This window comes from Marmota monax, unplaced genomic scaffold, assembly GCF_021218885.2.
Source record: "Marmota monax isolate L192 unplaced genomic scaffold, Marmota_monax_Labrador192_F-V1.1 WCK01_AAM20220418_F8-fsc00046, whole genome shotgun sequence".
NCBI classification, from domain to species: domain Eukaryota; kingdom Metazoa; phylum Chordata; class Mammalia; order Rodentia; family Sciuridae; genus Marmota; species Marmota monax.
In genome coordinates, this window is record NW_026692486.1 from 237,908 (window position 1) to 259,579 (window position 21,672).

The following is a 21,672-nucleotide window of genomic DNA, read 5'->3' on the forward strand; positions in this document are numbered from 1 at the left end:
TTGCGATTAATAAGAAATCACCAATTAATAAGCTGGGACAGAGTGTTTAATATGACTCACCAGTGTTAATGGACTAGAATGTCCTTCACTAACCAGAACACTCTGGCCGCGATTAGTCTTTGGGCCAAGTGGGGGGCGAGGAGACAGGATTGGCATGTTGTTTTCAATAAATTGTCTTGTGTGCTCTCCCTGGAATAAAAAAGAGATTTAGTTAGTAATCTAGGTTAGGTTAGTACTTAACTTAGGTTCATGCTTTAATTGACTGTGAGACCAAAGAAGTCCTTTCTCATTCTTTTCAGGAATGTCACTTCTGAGAACTGTCATGGTGGTTAGGAAGTTTTGTGCCTTATCAGGGTGCTGAGCATGGTAGGGAAAGGCAGAAAACTGAATCTGCTTTAGCTGTACACAAAGAAATAGCTACAAAAGCAGTGTATCCTTCGTTTTTAGCCATAAACACTATTAATCTGCTTTAGCAGACTACTATCAAAAGCATAGTGCCCTTCACGACTTTGTTTAGTAGACACTACCAGAAAGCAGTACTCTTGTAACAAGATTATCTTTTGATCCTGATAAAATAGATCCATGTCTGTCAGGCAAGAGAGAGAGAAAAAATACTGAATTATTTGGCAACTTATTCTACAGGGGTTTACAAATACTCATCATTTTGTGAAATGTCTTAGGTCTCACATTTGTAATACTACACAGAAAATTAAGGACAACATGTGATTTTGAATGGCAAAAGAAATTGAATAAAACTGCCAACCTAAATCAAAATCATTCAAACATGCCTAATTGAATCTCTCATCTCTTGATTCAAATTTATATATTTCATAAGTTTACTGCAAAGAAGAGATATCAAATACCAAAATAGAAAACAAGCAAGGAATTTCAACAGACCTAGTACAAAATATCTTAAATCTTATTATGCTTTCTTTTTCTAAAGAGGATTTTTCCCGTCATCATTTTCAAGGGTGACATTCACACAAAAATGTGCCATTGTATAATTCTTAAAATGCTCTATTTTTTTTAATCACATTGAGAATATTATCATCTACTTTTACTTTCTTAAGACAGCTAAACATCCTTTGGCCTCTACCACATGAAAATACAAAAGCAAAACTTCAATCTTGAAAGGGATGTTTACAAGTTTGTCTTTGAAAGGTTTGTGCCTTATTAAAATGTCTGTCACACAAACAACTCATATTTTGTCACTATTGTCTGTAAAGAGGATGGCCAACATTCAGGCTTAGTAGAACCATTATTTGACCTCAGCTATATGTTACCCCAAAGTAAAGTGCCTTCAATAATGACCACTGCTTGTGAAATCATTAAAAAATATTATGAAGTGCAAGACGGTATATAGTGCCTTACCTTAAATCTCTGAATTTGCTCCTTTCTAGCTAAGGTCTCCAGTTTCTTTTTTATTTCCAGTTGATGGTGACGCTAAGCATGCAGGAAAGAATAGAGGACAGAATCATATCAATTGTCACAAATTTTTAGAAAATAATCCTACTAGTTAACTTTATTCTTGATTACACCTCTTGTCGTTGAGATGGAGAAGAATCACCTGCCTAAGTGTGCAGGTGAGAATATAAATTGGTGCTACTCTTAAGAAAGCCAAATTATAAACATATATTAGGCAGCGAAAAGTATTTATACCCTTTAATGACTAAGTTTCACTTCGAAACCCAGGGGCAAAATTGAATATAATTTTTCACATGTTTTATGCACAGTGATGCTATTAGAAAGGTTTTTTTTTTCCTTTTTCAAAGCAAAAATACAGAAGCAATATAAACTTTAAAGAGAATGTTTAAATTTTTGTCACTTACTCAAATGATGAAACAGAATATGATCATTAAGAATAAGGTTCATAAAGATTTTGTTTTTTGAAAAATGGAAAATTCATGTAAATGCAGGAGAAAGCAAAATCCAGAACGTCACAGAAATATGTAATTGTCCCTGTGCTAGGAAGGTGTTTCATGTACAACCCTTCTTCTTGAACAACTCTAATTGCCAAACAGCCCTATTTTACAAAGAGAGAAACTGAGGCAGGGGACCATGAACTTGCCTCAGGTCATACATCTAGTCAGCTATGGAGTGCTACTTTGAACCTTGGTTAAGTTGACATTAACTTCCTTTGTTTTTGTTGTTGTTATTATTTGTTTTTTGTTTGTTTGTTTGTTTTTGTTTTTCACAAAACTATATCCCTCTCACAACATAGCATAATTTTATTAATTCATAAATGTGGATAAACAAAAAACTTGTATGTTAACAGTAGTCATCTCTGAGAATAGGAACTATCTGGTTATTTTTCTTTATTATGCTTTATAGTTCCAAATTTTCTGTACCATATTAAAAATAAATCTCACATAACACTGATCTGCTTACAATCCAGTTTGAAATCATTCAGATGCATTTGAAGGTCTTTATTGGGTCTTTGAAAGAAAAGGTGTTTTTTTGGTTTTTTGGTTTTTTTTTTTTCCTTTCTATTCTTGACTCCCTCTTGCTGCCTTGGGGACCCTGGGGACTCAATCATTCACTGCCTAAGTATCATCAATCCTCTTCTTGACACTTCCCTTTCCTCTCCTTTCTCTGATCTCTCACCCACTTATCACCAAACTTTATTACATTCACTATCAGCCATTTTCCATCTTCCACTTATTTCTGGTGCTCCGCAGTCAGCCCCTCCTCCTCACCACTGCTGAAACTACTTTCCCCAAGGCCACCGATGTCTTTGTCTTCTGGGTCAAACCTAATTTCCTTTTTTCTAGTACTCATCTGATTTAACCATTCTGCAGCTCCTAAGAGCCTCCTGGCTTCCTAGAAAACATCCTGGTAGGCACAGCTTTCACCACATGGAGATTCTTTTCTACCCAAGTTGTCCCTGTGTCTCCCAGGGCACATGCTACCGCCCAGGCTGAAAACCTCAGAGCTGCTCCTCATGCCGTCACTGTGAAGCTTTCCCTGTCTTCAGTATCTCTGGAGACAGCTGCATCTCCCCTGCATCCTCACTACTGCTGTTAGCCCACACCCTTCAGCAACAGCTTCCTAATTGACCTCCCACCTCCAATCTTTTCCAGCTCATTAATCCATCTTCCACATTTTTAGCAACATCATCTTTCTAAAACAGCTCTGCTCATTTATTTCACTCCCCTGCTGGAAAACATTTCATCGCCTCATCACCTACACTCCAAACCGAGTTGGGAATTCAGGGCTTTCCAGAAATTGGGCCCCAACGTAGCATCACTCCTGTCACTACTTTCAACCAACCCACTGTGCAGTCTGGCTTCAGTGAGCTTTCTTTTCCGTTCACAATGTCCCTTCACACCTCTGTAATGTCACACCTGCAGTCTCCACTCTCTGGAATGTCTTTCCTGTATTTTCATGGGAATTTTCATTCACTCTTCAAGATGTTCTGCAAATAGCAGGACTTCTGACTCCCACAGAAGAAAACCATCCTCCCCTTCTTTTCTGAGCTAGTTTGTTTGCTCCTCCCTCCTAGCACTCAGTTTCTGTGTTTTTTTTTTTAAATATACCTTTCATCTTCAACATATAGCTTCATTTTTTCACATGGTAAGCCTATATGTTTGTTGCATAGGTCTGGGAATGTGACTCAGTGACAGAGCGCTTGCCCAGCATGCACAGGACCCTGGCTTTGGTCCCCATAACTACAAAAATAAACAAAAATATAATATTTTTTGCATGAGTGAATACATGAATATCAATACAACATTAGTAAACAGTGTCACCGTCACCGTAAACTAAATGGGACACAAATGTGGCTACTTAGAGAAAAATGCTGCTTCTTCTAGTATATTAATGTATTATACTAGTGGTGTGGCCCTTATCCAAAATCGTCAAGACTGTAAGTGTTGCAGAGTTCAGAATTTTTCAGATTTTGGAATATTTACACAGACTACACAAATTGAATATGCGTCATCTGAAAAATATGAACTATGAAATGCTCCAAAATCCAAAATTTTTAAGCATTATGTTGGTGCTCAAAAAGGTTCAGATTTCATATTTTTCGACTAGGACTGCCCAACTATATATGTATTATCCTATTCTATTATATAGACAAACTATTTAGTATACTGCACATTATCATTTATCAAAGATATTTATTCCAAACTTTAAGAACTACAGACTTTTAAATGATAGCATGGTGAGTCATAATGTGTCAGTGATGTATGATTTTAGAAAACTGAACTTCAAGGATAAAGGTTAATTTTGAACTCTGCCTATTAAGTAAACTTGAAACTAGGAGTAGATTAATTTTATGTCATATTATTTATTTTCTTAAAAGAAATGTAGGTTTTTTAACTAGTACTTTTATAAGCAAGTGAATCAATGATTCCATATAATTTATGCACAAGATATGATGCACAAGACAGATTCTGAAATTAATATTACATGTTAACATTATATATGTTTGTGCATTATATGTATGTGTGTGCACATACACACACATCCTAAGTGAAAATTCCACTTGATCAATACAATGGTAGCATAATAATAAATATGTTCAGTGGCACTCAACTTGATATTGGTTTACTGATGATTCTACAGTTGTTCATAAATGTTTACTGCACCCATAGGTCAATGGTTTTACAAGCCAAGTTTTCTTATTTACTACTGTATGGTCAAGCCAAGAAATGACATGCTTTTTCAGAGAGATTAAAATGGTATTGATGCTTGAAAGTACAAGTTTCATGGAGCAAGGCTGAAATAATTTATCAAGTTAGCTAAATATCCAACTAAAAGTGCCATGTCAGATTAAAAAAAAATTTTGTTGATGCTCTGGTTGAAAATCTATGTTGACCAATGTGGCCTAAAGTAGGAGGGACAGCAGATGTTTCAATGCCTATTCCTTGAAACTTAACATACGGCTGAGCTTCGGAGCCTTAAAAGAATAACAGATCTGAAATAATTCATGGCAGTGGAATTACTGATATTTAAACAGATGTCACTTTTTTTTAGCAAATGGAAATTAAGGTACAGATGGTGAGGGCTGGTATGTTTCAGAGTAGCCATTGTGGATTTAAAATCTACATTTAGAAAATTAAATATCACAAAATATATTATGATGTCCATATTTTTTCCCAACTGAAATAGAGAAAAGCTTACTCCAGTCTCTTGGCTCCTGGCTACCTAGAGAGATACAGACTATTTCTCAAGTCACTTGATTCCATTTTCCTTTTTATTGAAATATAGGAAGAAGTCCCCTGCTTCTGGTTACAAAAGCATTATTAAGTATCATCTTACAAAAAAAATAATTAAAAGGACAATAATAAATATTTGTACCTCCAAATCAAGAACCTTATGGAAAATAGCCTGAGCTAAGCACTCTCGGATATATTTTTGGTGATCTCGCTTCATGATATTTAATTTGTATTCCTTTTCAGAAAGTATTCTTCCACTTCTTGTGATCTGTCATGGATAAATAAAACATACACAGAAATACAAAGAAGAAAATGAGTTGTTAGTTTTCAAAAATGGGAGTCAGAGAAGAAAGAGAAAGAGACAAGGGGGTCAGGCTAGGGAGGGAGAGAGAAGAAAAGTGGCAGCGTCACCCAAGCACAAGGAGTGGGCCACTGTGGCTGATGCACTCTGGCTTTCAATGAAGTTAGTTGCTAAGGCACAAGGGCCAAAACAGTCTCATAACACCCGTCACTGTGAAGGCGCACATGAGTGGTGCGCTGGACATTTACAACGAGGTTTTCATTAAAGGAACAGTTCCCCCTTGATGGGACCCAGGTGTTCTTTTCATTTCTGAACACATTCTGGGAAGAAGTGGGTGGACGCCACCATGAAACCAACAGGGCTGTGATCGCATCGCAGCTCGAGATCTCACAGGAAATACTTTGAAGGACAAAACAGGCGAGCCGCAGAGGATCTCATCGATTTGTTTTGAAAATAATTGGTTTCATTACTTTGTTTTCCCACTGCTTTTTCTTCTTCCACTCTCCAGCCCAGAATGTAATTTAATTGGTTGTGATTTATAATTTTACAGATTATGCAGTACTACAGATAGAAAGTAGTCAATATTCGTCTCAACTGGCACCATTGCAAGATCCAGGAAAGGCAGTTTCTCTTTTTACTTATTTGTCTTTTCTTTGAATCCTTCCTATAAGCATATTTGTTGTATTTTTCTATATCTCCTAAACAAAGAGTATTATCCTTCTCAGATTGTATATATTCTTTTCCACTTATTTATGACCTGCCCTTCCTTTTAAGGTTTAAGGCAAGCAACATATTTATTCTTAATTTTGTTCTAAACTTGCTATAGTTTTCTTTTAAAACACTGTTGTTGCAGTATATTTAGAGTGTTGAGATTAACTAGAACTGTGCTCCAATTGATTATTGATAATCTTTATCAATAACACATGTTCCAATGGAAGAAAGGGATACATTATATTAAAAAAGTGTTCTTGAAATTACTAGTACAGTCTTTGGAATGTGTTGTCCTTGATATATCATGTCACATGTGTTAAATTTGGGGAAAGATATTAGAATATTCTTTGGTAGTTAGTATGTCGTGGTTATTTCTTCTCCAGATACTATGTCTGATCTCCCCAATTAGACTAGAAGCTCCGACAGGGCAGAGGTTCTTAAACTTAAGTCTGTATTGGCATCACCTAATGACCTTGAAGAAAAACAGACTGATGGGCCCCATCCCAGAGCTCCTGATTCAGTAAACCTGGAGTACAGCTCTCACATTTGCATTTTCTAACAAGTTCCCAGGTGATACTAAACAGTGCTAGCTGAAGGAGTGCTTTTGAACCACTGCTCTAGAGAAACGGCTGTATCTTCCTTATTTGAGTCGCCATGCATACAACCAAATGTTCGAAAGTGCTTGTTAATGATGTTGATAAGCAAACACAAAGTTCTTTCCATTATACATGAAGCTCAAAGACCGTTATCCAAAGAAACAATGTTAATAATAACCACAATAATTAAAGCCACCACCGTAATTATTACAGTAGCACAACTCTAATTGTCATAACGATACTGAGGACTGGGCATCGTTATTTTCATTTTAAAATTGAGGCAGTTGGGGCTGAAAAAGTTACATAAGTGATTTGCTCAAGATTCTATATCTTGTTAATGGCAGAGCTGGGTTTCAGCCAGGTCTGTCTGATAACAAAGCCCCAAGAGACTGAAAAGCGACTCTCTCCACTCTCTTGGAGATCTCTCCAGCTAGAATGCCAAGCACATAAACAACAATTAGAAACACAATGCGTGGTCTTTCAACACCAAGGCAACAATTGTTAAGGAGTGTGTTTTAAGAAGGTAAATAGCTAACACTTTCTATGACCACACCCCTTTCTTTCAGTGGGAAACCATAGGTTTTTAAAAAGGATTTTCATATTATAGTTATTTGAAGGAAAGGAAACTTTGTTGAAAGAGCAATTTTAAAACTAATGAAAGACACCAATGTATCAATAAATCATCACAGGAAATTCAAGTTTAAAAAAATTCAAGGGGGAAATGTTGAATTGTTCATGCTTTTCACACCATGCTCTGTGTTCATTAAAAACAATATTTTTTTTTTCTGAAGACAATGAAGTCTTCTCTGTCCTCATTCTCTAATAGTTTCTGGCTCATAAAATGTGTTCCATAAATATGTGTTAAATACATAAATGAGGAAATAAATGAATTATGCTGTTGAAACTCAGAGACTTTCCCTCAATAGTTTGTTTTTCTTAGTGATCATTGAACTGTCTTCTCATCTTCTGAAATAGCCTCAAATAAATAAATCAGAACTTTGAAAAAGAAGCAATTTTTCTAAAAAAAAAAAGCCATGTCACTGACTAGTTTAAAGAGAAAACCTGAAAAATTGGGAATTACTGGACTTAATGAAATGAGAACATGAGTAGAAAGCAAAGCAATTTTTACCAGTCCTGATCTTAGGAGATGCTGCCGTATCCTTGTGTTGTTGAAATATCCAGCCAGGTGTTTATCGGTCAGGCTATTATATGTTGCAAGTAATCTGAAAAAGAAAATGAAGTGTCCCTTGACAACCCAGATGATTTTTGACTTTCTCATCTCCAAATTGTGCAGGATGGATTGTGCACTTTTCCAGCCCGCTGTGTGTATATGTTTAATAAACATGTCCTGAGCACCTACTGTTTTCCAGGTTCTTTGATAGGAACTGGGAGCTCCAGTTGTGACAAAAGGCCTGGTAGGAAAGTAGCAGCTCCTTCAGAGGGCTCTTTCAATCCCTGGTGGCATGACCTGGGTTCATACCTGTTTCTTGCTGCTTTCCCTCACATTGTCCCCTCATGCCATTAGGACACAGGGCAGTCCCTCTCTAGACAGGGCCTCTGCTTCCCCTGTCAGCCGGTGACATGGTAATGCATGTGTCTCTCTTCTTCCAGGAAACACGCCCTGATGTGTGCCCAGTGGGCTGTTACTATCCACCTCATTCCCATAGAACCTCAGCTACCTTTCACATTCATACAATATGACGTTACTAATGTGTTTGTCTCCTCTGCTCAATTTGAAAGCCAAGATCGGGCATGATTCTTGATATCCCTGCTGATGTTATTGGTTGTGTACCCAGTAAATTAAGGACATATTTTGTCAGGGACTCAGGCTTATGATTAAGTTTCTGCCAAGGTTAAGCCCAGCATTTTTGAAGTGTTTATTTTCTCATGTCTATATAGACGATTTTCAAAAAAATTGAATTTCAAAAAAATTGAAAGAAATGATAGACTTATCTTCAAATTTTAAGGTCTTTAAGAGTTAAAAGAGAACAAATTGGCTCCTTGATTACATAATATACCTTAGTAGATGGTCAATCTCAGTCTATAAATCAAAATTGAAAGTTATTTTTTCTCTTTTAACCTATCCTTTATTAATTATTCTATACCTTAGAAAACCTACATATACATATATGTATGTATGCATGTGTACATGTACATAGGAATTCATATATGTACATATACATAAATGTTAGTATATATATATATATATATATATATATATATATAGAGAGAGAGAGAGAGAGAGAGAGAGAGAAACAGGAAGAAGAGGCAGAGAGAAAAAGAGAACAAGCAATTCTAAACACAACCCTAAAGTAAATCTGTCCTAAAAATTGCACACAATATTACCTGCAACAAAGATTTACAGTCTGAACATTTTATTAACAGTTGATCGTTAACTTACATCTGAGAGCAGAGAGGAGATTCATATTATAGGATCGAGTAAATGTCATTAGCCACAATTTTATTTCGCTGTTTCTACTGACTTAATTACATGGAGATGCTATTGGTGACCTTTCCCTGTCTCTTCTCTCCTTAGCAGCCCATCTCAGGAAAGTTCCATGCTGTCAAATGGTAAGGAAAGTTTAATTTTGTCCACAAAAGAGACGGAAAAGCAGTTACAAAGCCCAGAAGCCAAGATGCCACATGAGGGTTGCAGACGTGAATGACTGCGGAAACCATTATTTCCCCCGGTTTATGTAAAAAGACAACCCAAGAGTTTCACTAAGGCACATACAAAACCTGCCCTGGATAATGCTTTGAAACCATCTTTTAAATGAACTGTCTTGGTGTCCTATAGTTCATCAAAGGTTTCCTGTCTTGGAAAGGTCAACATTGTATCCCTTACCCTTTCTGAATCTCAGAATATCTTTTCAGCTCCTCATTTCAGAAAGGTGAGCAGGTGTCTCTCAGTCCTAACAATCACGATTCCACAGCTCACAGATTCTTAAGATAAATCATTAGAGTGATATCATATATAGTCTTTTGTCTGTTTTTCAGGCCCAGGCTAAAGAAATCAATAGTTTGGAATAGGTAGGAGTGTTAAAACCCTAATTAAATGAAGTGGGGTCAAAAAGTTGCAATAACAGGGCCTTCAATTTCCCTAAGGATGGATAAAATATCTTTCTTTTAATTGAGGATTTGTAACTTTTTAAATTTTTAGGTCCTAATAATAACGCATAGCCAGCTTTGGCACCACCTAATTTTAATTTTCTGTTCCCTCAGGCTCCTGCCAGATTAATGTGTGTGTGTGTGTGTGTGTGTGTGTGTAGCTCCCCCAGTCTCACCAAAAGGTTGAGGAAGTCCAATTGGGTTGAAATCATTGTAATCATCATTTTTCTTGCTTTTTCTTATTTAGGAATAAAGGTGGGTCCTTGGTATATGTTCTAAAGCAAATCCTTGAATGACTATCATCATGAAACTGGCCCGGTAGAACAGCTGAATAATATCCAGCAAGGCCTACCCAGGGTCAGTTATTTCTTTTTTAGAAAATGCTAAAGTTTCAAGCTGAAACTTTAGATTAATAAAGTATCAATCACAAGAAATTGCACTACAGTAAATTATATTCATACTTGTTGAAATGGTAAATGTAAACATCTCCACCATATACTCTAAACTTTAGCCTTTTTCTGACCATCAAGCTTCCTTTACTAGGGGATGCCCATATCCTGTGTAGCCACAGCCATAGTCTGTCTGGTTCGCTCTACTCCAGGCTTCATGTGTGCATGGCATGAGCTTGGAGCCTCCCTTTGCATTTACTAATTACAAGAATGTACTTACTAAGCTACAAACTTAGGTTAGTAGAGTTATTCTGATATTTCTGCCTTTGCCCTCTGCATTCACTGCCACTCCTCCCACCCCATTTTTCTTTTCTTTATTGCACTTGGCATAACCCTGGGCCATATAAGGTCACCTGGCTCTGGGCTTGGTGACAGTGTGCCTCTTGAATACTCTGTTCCCTTAGTATGTCACTCTCTGCATCTGTTGTCAAAGCTGGCCTTCCAGGTCACACTGCCTAAGACCTGTGATTTCCTCTGCTCTGTGTCAGCAATGACTAGTCACTATGACCACAGGCCACTGTGACCATATTACTCATGGGCCACATTGTTCACAACAAGCCCCACAACTAGCCAGACCTGTCTAACATGCTTGCTTCTCTGCATGATAAACAAGGTTACTTTCCTACCCTCTGGTTGCTGGGTGGGGAAAGATCCACCCTCTGGCTGCATGCACTAGGGAAAACAGCCCAGAGAATACACAGCAACCCTATATCTGGGCTCGTCCTGTTTTCCCTGCTTCCAGACACACCACAGGTGATTTCAGGGCCCAATGCTGAGTTACCAGGAATGCTGCCTTCTCAACTACAGCTTTTTAGCTCTCAATCTTTGAACCCTCACCTCCTGCCATGCAGAATATATAATAGGGCTCTATAGAAATAAAAGTCAGCAATTCTTATCACTTCCTCCATCTGGCTTCAGAGAGAGTCTATCCCATAAAAACCTCAAGTAAAAGGAAAGGCACTATAATTGTTATTAATCACAAACATTTATTGAGCACTGACTATTTTTAGGTCATTCCATAAGGCCTTGGGGAGACAGAGATGGCACAGACTCTGCACTCACAGAGCTCCCAATCTAGCAGGAAGATACACACATATGTACTCAGTGTGTGTGCACACTTGATTTCTTCCTGTTTTGTAGGCTAATTAGTTCATAGAGTTACTGTCTCCAGTTCAGGCACTGTGCCCTGAGCTGGGGAAGGAGTGTAATATCCACATTCCATTCTGCAGATGACAAAGCACTTCCACAAGCCTACTCTCATTTGATTCCTTTTAGGCCCCTAGAATTTGAGCAATATCTAACTATTACAGCTCTTCTACCTCCCTAAAATGAAAATGCTTCAGGACAATATTATTTCTCAATGTGGCTCAGTCCTAGGAAAGCCTGACTAAGGTAACAGCTCTTCAGAGACCACAGGGGTAGAGTCATTTCTTTAACACTAACCTTCTCCCCCTACTTTGCTTGTCCCCATAGTGTCAACCTTTGGAGAGGGACAGGGACATAGCTGTTAAGACTCAGTTCACCTCCACCATTATTGGCTCTGTAACCAGGAGCAAGTGACCCTCTGCCACTAGAATAGAGCCACAGTTTGACCAAGTTCTCTGCTACTTTGCAACAAGGATTGCCTTTCCTCCAGTTTCAAATAACATGCTCCTTATTTCCATTTTCAGCCGCATGAGAATAGCCTTCGCCTTTCCTATTTCTACCAACATTCTGTACATGATTATTTATGTATTCTCTAAGATAGAAGTTTTCTCCTTAGCTTTCCTCTTTTCTTTCTGGACCCTCCCCAGAGTCATCTTTAAAATTCCCTTCAAGGCAGTATTGGCTTTTTAGGGTTCAAAACTCTTTCAACCTCTACCCATTACTCAGACACAAAGCCAGTCCCATATGTTTAGCTATTTTCCATAGAAGCACCACATTTTCCATTCCAAGACTGCCTTAGACTGCTCAAGCTGCTGTAACTGAATACCACGGTCTTGGTAGTTTAAAGAACAAACATTCATTTCTTAGAGTTCTTAGAGTTCTGAGACCAAGGTACTAGCATGGTCAAGCTCTTGGTGAAGACCGTCTTCTTGGCTTATCTATGGCCATTTTCTCCTTGAATTCTCAAATGGAAGAGAGCAGACAAAGAGGCAAACTCCTTCATGTCTTACAAGGGAACCAATCCCTCATGTCTTAAGTATCTCCTAAAGACTCCATCTCCAAATACCATTATACTGGGGATTAGTGTTTCAGCATGAATTTGGAGGGACACGAACATGCAATCCATAATCATCCCAAATTCCTGAGTGAAGTCACTTGCCAGAGATCATATAATCTAAAACCTTTTCCTAATAATACAAACCAAATCAGAGTGAACGCCACCCACCAGATCTTGCTAAAGTGGGAACTGGAGGATGCTGAGTATAATAATGGGAAGCTATGAATAACAAAATATTCCACCAATTCTCCAGCACAAAGACAGAAAAAAAATTTAATGAAAACTCTTATAAACTAAATTAACAAAAACTTAACTTTCATTTATAATTAGCCATATCTTCAGCTTAAAAACAATGTGCTGAAGTCTTTAAATCAGCCAACCTCAAAATATATATTCCTTCAATATGCTTTACACTACAATTTGCATAGAAAATTTGGAGAGAATATAAAAAAAAACAATTTTGACATAAACAGGGTACTTCTATTTAACCCTAATTGTGACTTTCTCATTTGAATTAATGCAGTTTGGATTAGTTTACTACTGCTCCTATAACACAACGTCATCCACTAGTAGCTTAAAACAACACAAATTTATTATCTTACAGTTCCTGGAGGTCAGAAATCTAAATTGGGTTTCATAGGCTAACACTGAGGTGTCATCAGAGCTACATTCCTTCTGGACGCTCTAAAAGAGAATTCTTTTTTCTTTCTTTCCCATCTTCTAGAAGCTGCCCACCTTCCTTTGGTTCTGGACCCCTTCTATTGTCAAAGCCAGTGCCGGCAGATCAACTCTTTCTTAAGATGCCAGCGCTCTTTCTAGAGCTTTTACCCTCCTCTTCCCCATTTAGGGACTCTTTTTACTACTGGGACCCTCCCAAATGAATCAAGATAATCTCTTTATCTTAAATTCAGCTGATTAGCAAGCTTAATCCCATCTACAACATTTATTCCTTCTTACCATGTAAAATAACACACTTGCATGTTCTGAGAATCAAGACATGAACCCCTCTAAGAGAACTTCCCTTTGCCTATTCTAAGGTTTTTCCCCATCTACCATATGACAGGGAACAGAAACACTAGACACCAAAGGTGACAGTAATTGGGCCTTAACATATATTGTCCAGTGATCCATCATGCCAGTGATCTCCTTTCAAAAAGACACCTCCCAGATGGAGGAAGGCAGTTCTTGGTATGCTGCCAGGATGTAGAAAACATGTGGGAGGCTACCTTGCTGATCTAATTTTGATATCTCAAATGTGAACACTAAGACAAAAGAACAAGAGGTACACTAAATAGAGAGTTTCAAGCAATTTGCATTTTTTAAGCATAAAGTGAATCTAATATGTGATTTTTTTTCCAGCGTTAGGTGAATCTAATATGTGAAAAAACAGATTAGCCCATAGGATATAATTATACTGATATCAAACACCATTTATTCAGCACTTAATACATTTCATTACATTCAGATAATTATATTAGTACATGAAACATGAAGACAGAAGTTTTGCTAATTACACTATGACATGCCTTTGACCAGAGCTGAAAACGATTTTAGTGGTATTAAAATGAAGAAAAAAAAATCATCTTAGAATTGAAGAAAACTGCTACTATGCATGCTTACTACTATACATATATAAATCATCTCTGAGGAAGAAGAAAAAGAAGGCAAGTATCCGAATATGGAAGGGTCTGTCCCATTAAGAACCTTAAAATAAGATTAGAAAGAAGGATTTTAGGTAGAAAACAATTAGAAAACATACCCAAGTATAGTTAAAGAGTACTAAGAGTGGTGTGCTTGAGCTGGCTCTCATGAGACAATCGTTAAATTTTTTAAGGAACTTTGCAAGACATTGGTAGCTTGAAATTGTCCATCGTGGGAGTATTTATACCATAGAAATTGGCAAACACTACAAATCAGAGCTCTTATTGTTTCCTAAAAAGCCAGTTTAGCAGCACACCACAGATTAAATTTAAAAAGTAAGTGGCGAGATGTATCAGAGAAGATAAACAAAATGATTCATTATATGAGTGAATATACAAAAGTATGCCTTATAAACTTTTAGTCTGAAAATTCATCTTTTATATGCAATCCCTGACCAAAGTGCTCCTGTACCTGTTCAGCTGTTTCCTATCCCTCACAAAAAAGCACATAGAATTCTTGCAAAAACAGAGTCATTTTTCAGCTGTCATTTCAATCAAGAAATTTTATGCAAGATATTTCTTTACATGGCCATAAATGGAAAGGTTCAATTCACCCTCCCATCTGGAAAAACTGATTACACCATTTTATGCTCAACAGAATCAAGTGAGACTTATGGGAATGAGCACAGTTTTATTATTAAAGATGAAAAGCCTAATGGAGAGGTGCTTTGCATTTCAGAGGCCACTAAACCTGCGATTTTTAGAGTTTGATAGTGTTCAAGGAGGGTCTCCATCATCAAATCTCCACTGCCACAGCAGCCTGCTAAGGAAAACCAGGTAGAATGTTTCTGCAACTCACAAATCAAGTGCTTATATTGGGAAGTCAAGTTAAACAAATCACGGTATATTGTAGTTTGATTGCCTTTACGTTAGTTCACAGTTCACAAGTAAAAGAGCTCTGTCTCCCAACCCAGACAGCTCTCTCATTGCCTACAAGAAAAAGTTGCAAGAATACTCTGAATTTCAGCTCTGTGAACAAACTCATCATGCTCAAGCCACCTAAGTCTAAGATTTTTAATCTTAGCAAGATTCTTAGTAAATCTAAATAAAAATAACTACCAAATAAAATACTGAAAGTGGTATCAATAGCCAGAACAATAAAAAGTTAAAATATATCTTTAATCTAGAAAATCTGACTTTCTATCTAACTCCATGTTTATTAAAGTTAGAATATTTAGTAAGTATGGAACCAGACACTTTAACTCTAAAGAGGTAAATAATTTCTCTGTAAATAATTAAAGCACAGAAATATATATCAGCCACTTCCTGCTCAATGTGAAATTTGATAAAATTTAAAAAGGATAGGATTTGGAGCCAGAAGACTTGGGATCAAATTCTGACTCCATTCCTTACAAGATGACTGACTCTGGTGAATTTGATTTTCTTCCCCCTATGATTGTTGTCATGAAGTAAAATTCTGGGACACTTCCTAACATGTATGACCTAAGTTTACTTGTTTGGAGCTACTATATCCTTGGATTATAGAAATTAACATGTGGAAATGGCCACCTAGCATCTGGCCAACTCCTTCATTTCATATGCAGGAAACTGAGGTTCTGAAACTGGGCATGGTTCATTGATAAGCTCAAATCAAAGGCCTTAGGAAGAAGATGCCAGAATGTCACAGCAGTTCCCATAGCATTGTTCCTGTGTTGCTTGTCTTACTAACTTCTTCCAGAATTGCTTTCATCCTTGTTTGATCATTCTCTTCGGATTCATCTAAGATTCCTCCCTGAGCCCTGAAACATTTAACACTTGGCCAATATCTGTTGACTGAATGAATAAATCAGTTAATGGAAACAGAGCATATCGGTCCAATTCCTTGATACACAATCTTTTAAAAAATCCACATGTGAGGACCACAACCTTTCTTTTCTTCCACTTCACAACAACAAGTAGAAGAAGTCAGACAAAGAAAGGGTCAAAAGCATGCTTCATGTGTTCTGGCTTCTTTAAAATGAAGAATGTTCCTTGTGGAAGATCACACTAACAATGTTAGTTTAGGTTTTGTCAAATAAGTGCCTTTGCAGTGTGGTACACAATTGCATTAGGAAAAAAAAAATTCCCAGAGAAACGGAAAAAAAATATATCCTTTTGAGGAGACTTGAAGAAAGACAAATACAGAACAATTGACATGAGGATCAGTTATTTCCTATTCCTGTATAAGAAAACTCTTCACCAACTAAAATTAGACCCTGAGTCTCTGCAGTCTGCTACTTTATAGGGGGTGATTGAACTGATATCACATAAGTGATTTTATATTACATTCTTCATTCTTTTTTATTTGCATCCAAACCTGCCAGATCTCAGCAATTATGCTAAATAATGATTTACAATTTCTCTCAGTTTATTCTAACAATGCGGCCAGATGAAAACCATAATATTATTTTATTTATAGCCTTAATATGATGGTTTGAACTGACTAGTAAAAACAAAACTGGCCTCCAACTATGCTCACTGCTGGCAAGAGTTTTGCAGTGTTCACAGAGGAGGTGATAGGCAAGCTTGTGCAGGGCAGCAGTAGTGAGTTCCACTAGGTTTGGCCAGGCCCTGTAAGACATACTATGGATGGGCACCAAGCTCCTTTATTTCAAGTGATATATATATCTTCACTTTAAATATATGCTTAAGAGAAAACTAGTATCCAAATTAAGAGATAATAATAGAGCCAGGCATAGTGGTTTACACCTGAAATCTCAGCAACTTGGGAGGCTGAGGCAGGAGGATCACAAGTTCAAGGCCAGCCTCAGCAACTTAGCAAAACCCTGTTTCTTAATATATATATATATATATATATATATATATATATATATATATATATATATATATATATATATATATATATATATATATTAGTTATTTAATTTAAAATGGCTGGGTATATGACTCAGTGTTTAAGCACCCCTGGTTTCAATCCCTAGTACCAAAGGGAAAGAGAGGGAGAAGAAGAAGATAATAAGGCAGTCCAAAGGAAAGGCAGGCAGGTAGGAAACCAGTAATCTTCATCACAAACATTGAATATTTACTTGCATTTTTCATAGTGCATACAGTAAACACTCTATATAATATGCACTATGTCTCTTAATTCTCACAACACCCCTGTAAAGCACTGTTACTCCCCTTCTTCACAGAAGAGTTCACAGAAGAGTTCACAAAGGTAGAGAGTGATTAGATAACTAGCTCATGACTAGTTAAAGTTGACCCAAGAGTCAAACCAGGAACAACTAAGCTGGACTGTGTCCTGTGAGGCAGAGTTCAGCCTGGAGAAGGGGGAACCTGCAGTATCAATGGGCAAATGGTTGATGCTAAGGCAGGGTCATAGAGAGCAGGGATGGGAAGTACAGCAATGATACTTCCGTTTGATAAAAGGCAAGTTGTGTGAAACTCAGAGGAATGACCTATAAGGTATGTGTTGTGCTTCTAAGACTGGATGGATGGTTTTATGACAGCAGGGCAGGGATTTTAAAGGGCGAAAATGACATAGATTTTTAAAACCAAAATCCCCTTGCTGTGTCTCAAGAGAGAGTGTGGTAACTTTGCTGTGCCTCATATCTTCCTCTGAAAATAGACATAATAATAGTGCTTCCTCAGAGAGTCAGAGTATTTAAATGAGTCAATGTGTGTATAACACTTAGCACTTTACCACACATAGTAAATGCTCAATTAATGCTTAATGTTTTCATGGAGTTACAACTTCTCTCCCATAATCAATTTATACCTAAACTTAAAAATGTTCTGCAAGTCAAACTACTCTTTAAGGATTTCCATCATGAGTAACTGTTTCTTATATTTCACTTCCCCCATTAGCAGGAAAATCTTCCTTGGAAGAGGCTACATGTTTTTCTGTATTCTTTTTCTTCAAAGAGTAGTCAATTGATCATTATCCTCTTAGTAAGAGGTTCACATAAACCCAAGCACTAGCCTTTTAAGGTTAGAGAGCCAGGTTCTATATTATATTTTCTCTAGACTAGAAACTCCGTGCAGACCTTAACTTGTCCCTGTTCACAGAACGATGCCTAGAATGTGCTTTCTAAATGTACAGATAAATAAATATTGTTCCTTTCCTAAGTCCTCAGATTCTTTGTAGTTGTTAATATCCATGTTGAGTTAACATGTCAGAAAGCTGCCATTTTTAGAGAGGATCTGAAAAAATCTCCATGCTATTCTACTCATTTATTCTGATATGCAGCGCTGACTCGAGCAACATTAGTAAGTAGGTAAAGCTTCCCTTGCACACATCAACCTTCCTTTCCTGTGTCCCTTCTGTCTCCTAAATGACAATCCTCTCAAACTATCTGGCAATGTCAGATTCTCCTTCCTCCTCCTCTTCCTTTTCCCTTCCTACTTCCTGCTTCTTTGTCATCCTAATCCAGCTTTATTGAGGCCCTGCAAAGCAATTCCCAGGAGTGTTCAGAATACATGCTGAAATGCAGTTGGGCATACAGTATGTTTATTAGGGATCAAAACTTGTGAAAGGAAAGGGGCCGAAGCAGGATACAGCAGAGAGAGAAATCAAACTGCACATGGACCAAAGCAAAGACTTGACCAATCTAGTGAAGTACTCTGGAGCAAGTATTGCTCCTCAGGGTTGTCTGGTATCAGTCTCAAGTGGTCACACCCTTATCCCATCCAGACTCAATCAACAATGAGGTCTGCCCAGGAAGGACATGATCTTGAGCTGAGGCCAACTGAAGATGCTGATGGCTGGAAGATCAACAGAATGCACCTCTACAGATGCATAGGAAGCTCTTCCTTGGAGGGAACTCTGGATGGTGCACCGTTGTGTCAATCATAGCAACACATTCCCTCTTGAAGAGGGAATTTGTATCTTGACAGGATCAAGGCCTAAGTTTGGAGTACAAGCTCTGATTACAAAATAGTAGGAATCAGAAACCCAAATCAAAGAGGCAACTTTGGGGAGCAGGTAAAGCTTTCTGAAATCCAGTAAGAAGGTCATAAACTATTTTACAAAGATCTTGATTGCTTTAATCTAATCACACTAATCTAAATTAGGGTAACTGATATTACCAAGTAGTACAAATATATGGCTATTCTTTGATGTCATAGCTGCTTTACATTTGGGAATCTTTTTTTTAATTCTTTCTTATAAGCCAATCTGAATTTTTTTTTTGATAATACTCATTCAATATATTTTTAAATGAAATCCAAATTCACTAAAAGAATTCTGAACTTTGATGTTATGTGCTTCTGGATGTCTATAATTCCCAGAGCTAGTTTACTTTTACAATTAATATTGAGCCCCTCTGCTCAAGCACAAGGACAATTCTAGGTCTGACAGTGAACAATCAACAAATTTTTAATGGCTAGATTTTACTACCAATGGCATATTTGGGCGGGGGTGGGGGTGGGGTACTGTATTTTCTAAGCATATTATTGAGTGTATCATATGAGGAAAAATATCCAATTGTACTAATGAGCCTTATTCAAATGTCTGCCATGTTTTTCCCCACCAAAATCTAAGTTGGTTTCACAATAGCTGGTTCTTTTAAAAATTTATGGTGTTTTTAATCATTTTTGAGACCATGTCACTGTGTTGGTATTCAGTGATTCTCCACCCTCTAGAATCAGAAAGATCTACTTTAAATCCTCTTTTGCCACTTCTATTCCATGATTTTCAGCAAGTTATTTAATCACTATTAACCTCAGTTTTCTCATCTATAAAATTTGGGGTGAGAGATAGTAGACCATGGGTCATAAAGCCCTGTTAAGGTTTCAATATGATAATACAAGTAAACAGCTTAGTACATAGGGTAGCACCATTATAGCTACAGTGTTATGAACAATATTTTATTTTTAAATAAAACACATATATATTTGTCTGTGCTTTGAAAGAGGTAAATATACCATGCTTCAGAATAATAGAGGACATGCTTCAAAAAGACTTGAGAGTAGGGAATGATTTAAACAATTAGGAATAAAATGAAATCTGAGCCAGTAGAAAGAAACTGGATAAGTCTCAGAATATATAAGGGAGGGTAAGGGAACTTGTATCAGGTTTGTCCTACGAAGAAAGACTGTCATATACCAAGGCCAGGGCTGAGAGAGCACCATAGTGCCCATTCTCCCACCAGAAGTCCTTTCTGCCACAGGTAGAGCTCCTGTCTGCACTCTGTTGTACACATGCATGTGCATTTCCAGAGCCCCTACTAGAAGCTAGGAGGATTCTCTTCCCAACTGTGTTTCTAAGGCCAGAGGATGAATCTGAGAGAAGGGAGGTCAACCACCCTGCCTTCAGCAAGACACAAAGAAGATTATTAGTGCAGTTAGTTTATGCAACAAAAGACTTACTAGGTGCCTGGTCCTATGTTATCCTTAGGTTACAAAGCTGGGTAAGCTCAGTCCTTTCACCAAAGGTATCAACAATCCAATCAAGGAAATAATAACAGTTCAGTCTGATGTGCTACAATCATAAAAGGTATCATTTGCTGTGCCTGACATGCATGGTTCATTTACTCTTCAAAACATCCTATGTATCAGATTATTATCCCATTTTACAAATAAGTGAACAAGGCTCACACAGCAAAAGTATCCAAGAACTGAAATCTGAACTGCATCCTGAAGAAGAAGGAAAAGGAAGAAAAAAAACCCCACCAAGCTGCCAAAGAGGACCACAATAAAAATACTGAGTGTGTTGAAAAGGGAAAAATAACCAATCATTTTAAAAAACTTTTCATTCACCTAAAATGCAATTCTTGTGTGCAACAGCGACATGTAAAATGGCAATAACAACTAGTCAAATGTTAAAGAGGTTGACTAAGTTTTAAATGTTCCACCACGAGAAAATATACATATTCGTAACATTTTCGCCAGTCTTTCTACCAGTTGTCAAAGCCAGAGTAATAATACAACTTCCTGAGTTTTTCTTGAAATCTCAAATGTGATAATGACAGTAAGTATTCTAAAGACGTACAAATTCTTTGGGACATAATTTCCACTTATATTTCTTAGTTGTTCTGAGCATGGTTTCTTTAAAGGGGCAACTTCACATTGGGGGTCATGAATTAGTAAGTCAGTGATAATTTTCTTTATAAAAATTCATGAATTTAAGAACATGTTGGCATTGAAAAGAAATTAGCTTAATTGAATAAGAAAGTGATTTATGGACTGGAACAACCTTTCCTATCCTCTTTCCCAATTAGCATGGGACATCTCTGCTCATTTTGAACTGAATACTTTATTTAGTTTTGATTGACACACTTTAAGAACTAAATCCTAAAGACTTAAGCAATATATGCTTTACACAAAGATCAAGAAATACACAATAGCTGCCTTTTATCGAATCCCTATTAAAAATAGTACCAATATTCCTGCAGGTTAGGAATGCACCATGTTTGAAAGAGAAAAGTGAGACAGATATTAGCTTTCCTAAATCACATAAGGCACAACTGGGATCCAAACTACATCTTTCTAACCCCCCAAAA

At 37.1% G+C, this 21,672-nt stretch overlaps 1 protein-coding gene across 4 annotated transcripts in view; it reads right to left on the reverse strand.

Moving 5' to 3' along the window:
* Positions 1-21,672, reverse strand: part of Erich3 (glutamate rich 3) — a 102,222-nt gene that overhangs the window by 69,396 nt on the left and 11,154 nt on the right. Inside the window, exons 2-5 of one of the 4 annotated variants that reach the window (XM_046443221.2) lie at positions 7,900-7,993; positions 5,305-5,430; positions 1,372-1,443; positions 61-189 (exon numbers count right to left, since the gene is read on the reverse strand). In XM_046443221.2, the coding sequence (XP_046299177.2) occupies positions 61-189; positions 1,372-1,443; positions 5,305-5,430; positions 7,900-7,993 (421 nt within the window). Of the gene's footprint in view, positions 1-60; positions 190-1,371; positions 1,444-5,304; positions 5,431-7,899; positions 7,994-21,672 lie in introns of those variants that run through there. The other 3 variants (XM_058578922.1, XM_058578923.1, XM_058578924.1) reach the window with 3 other exon arrangements.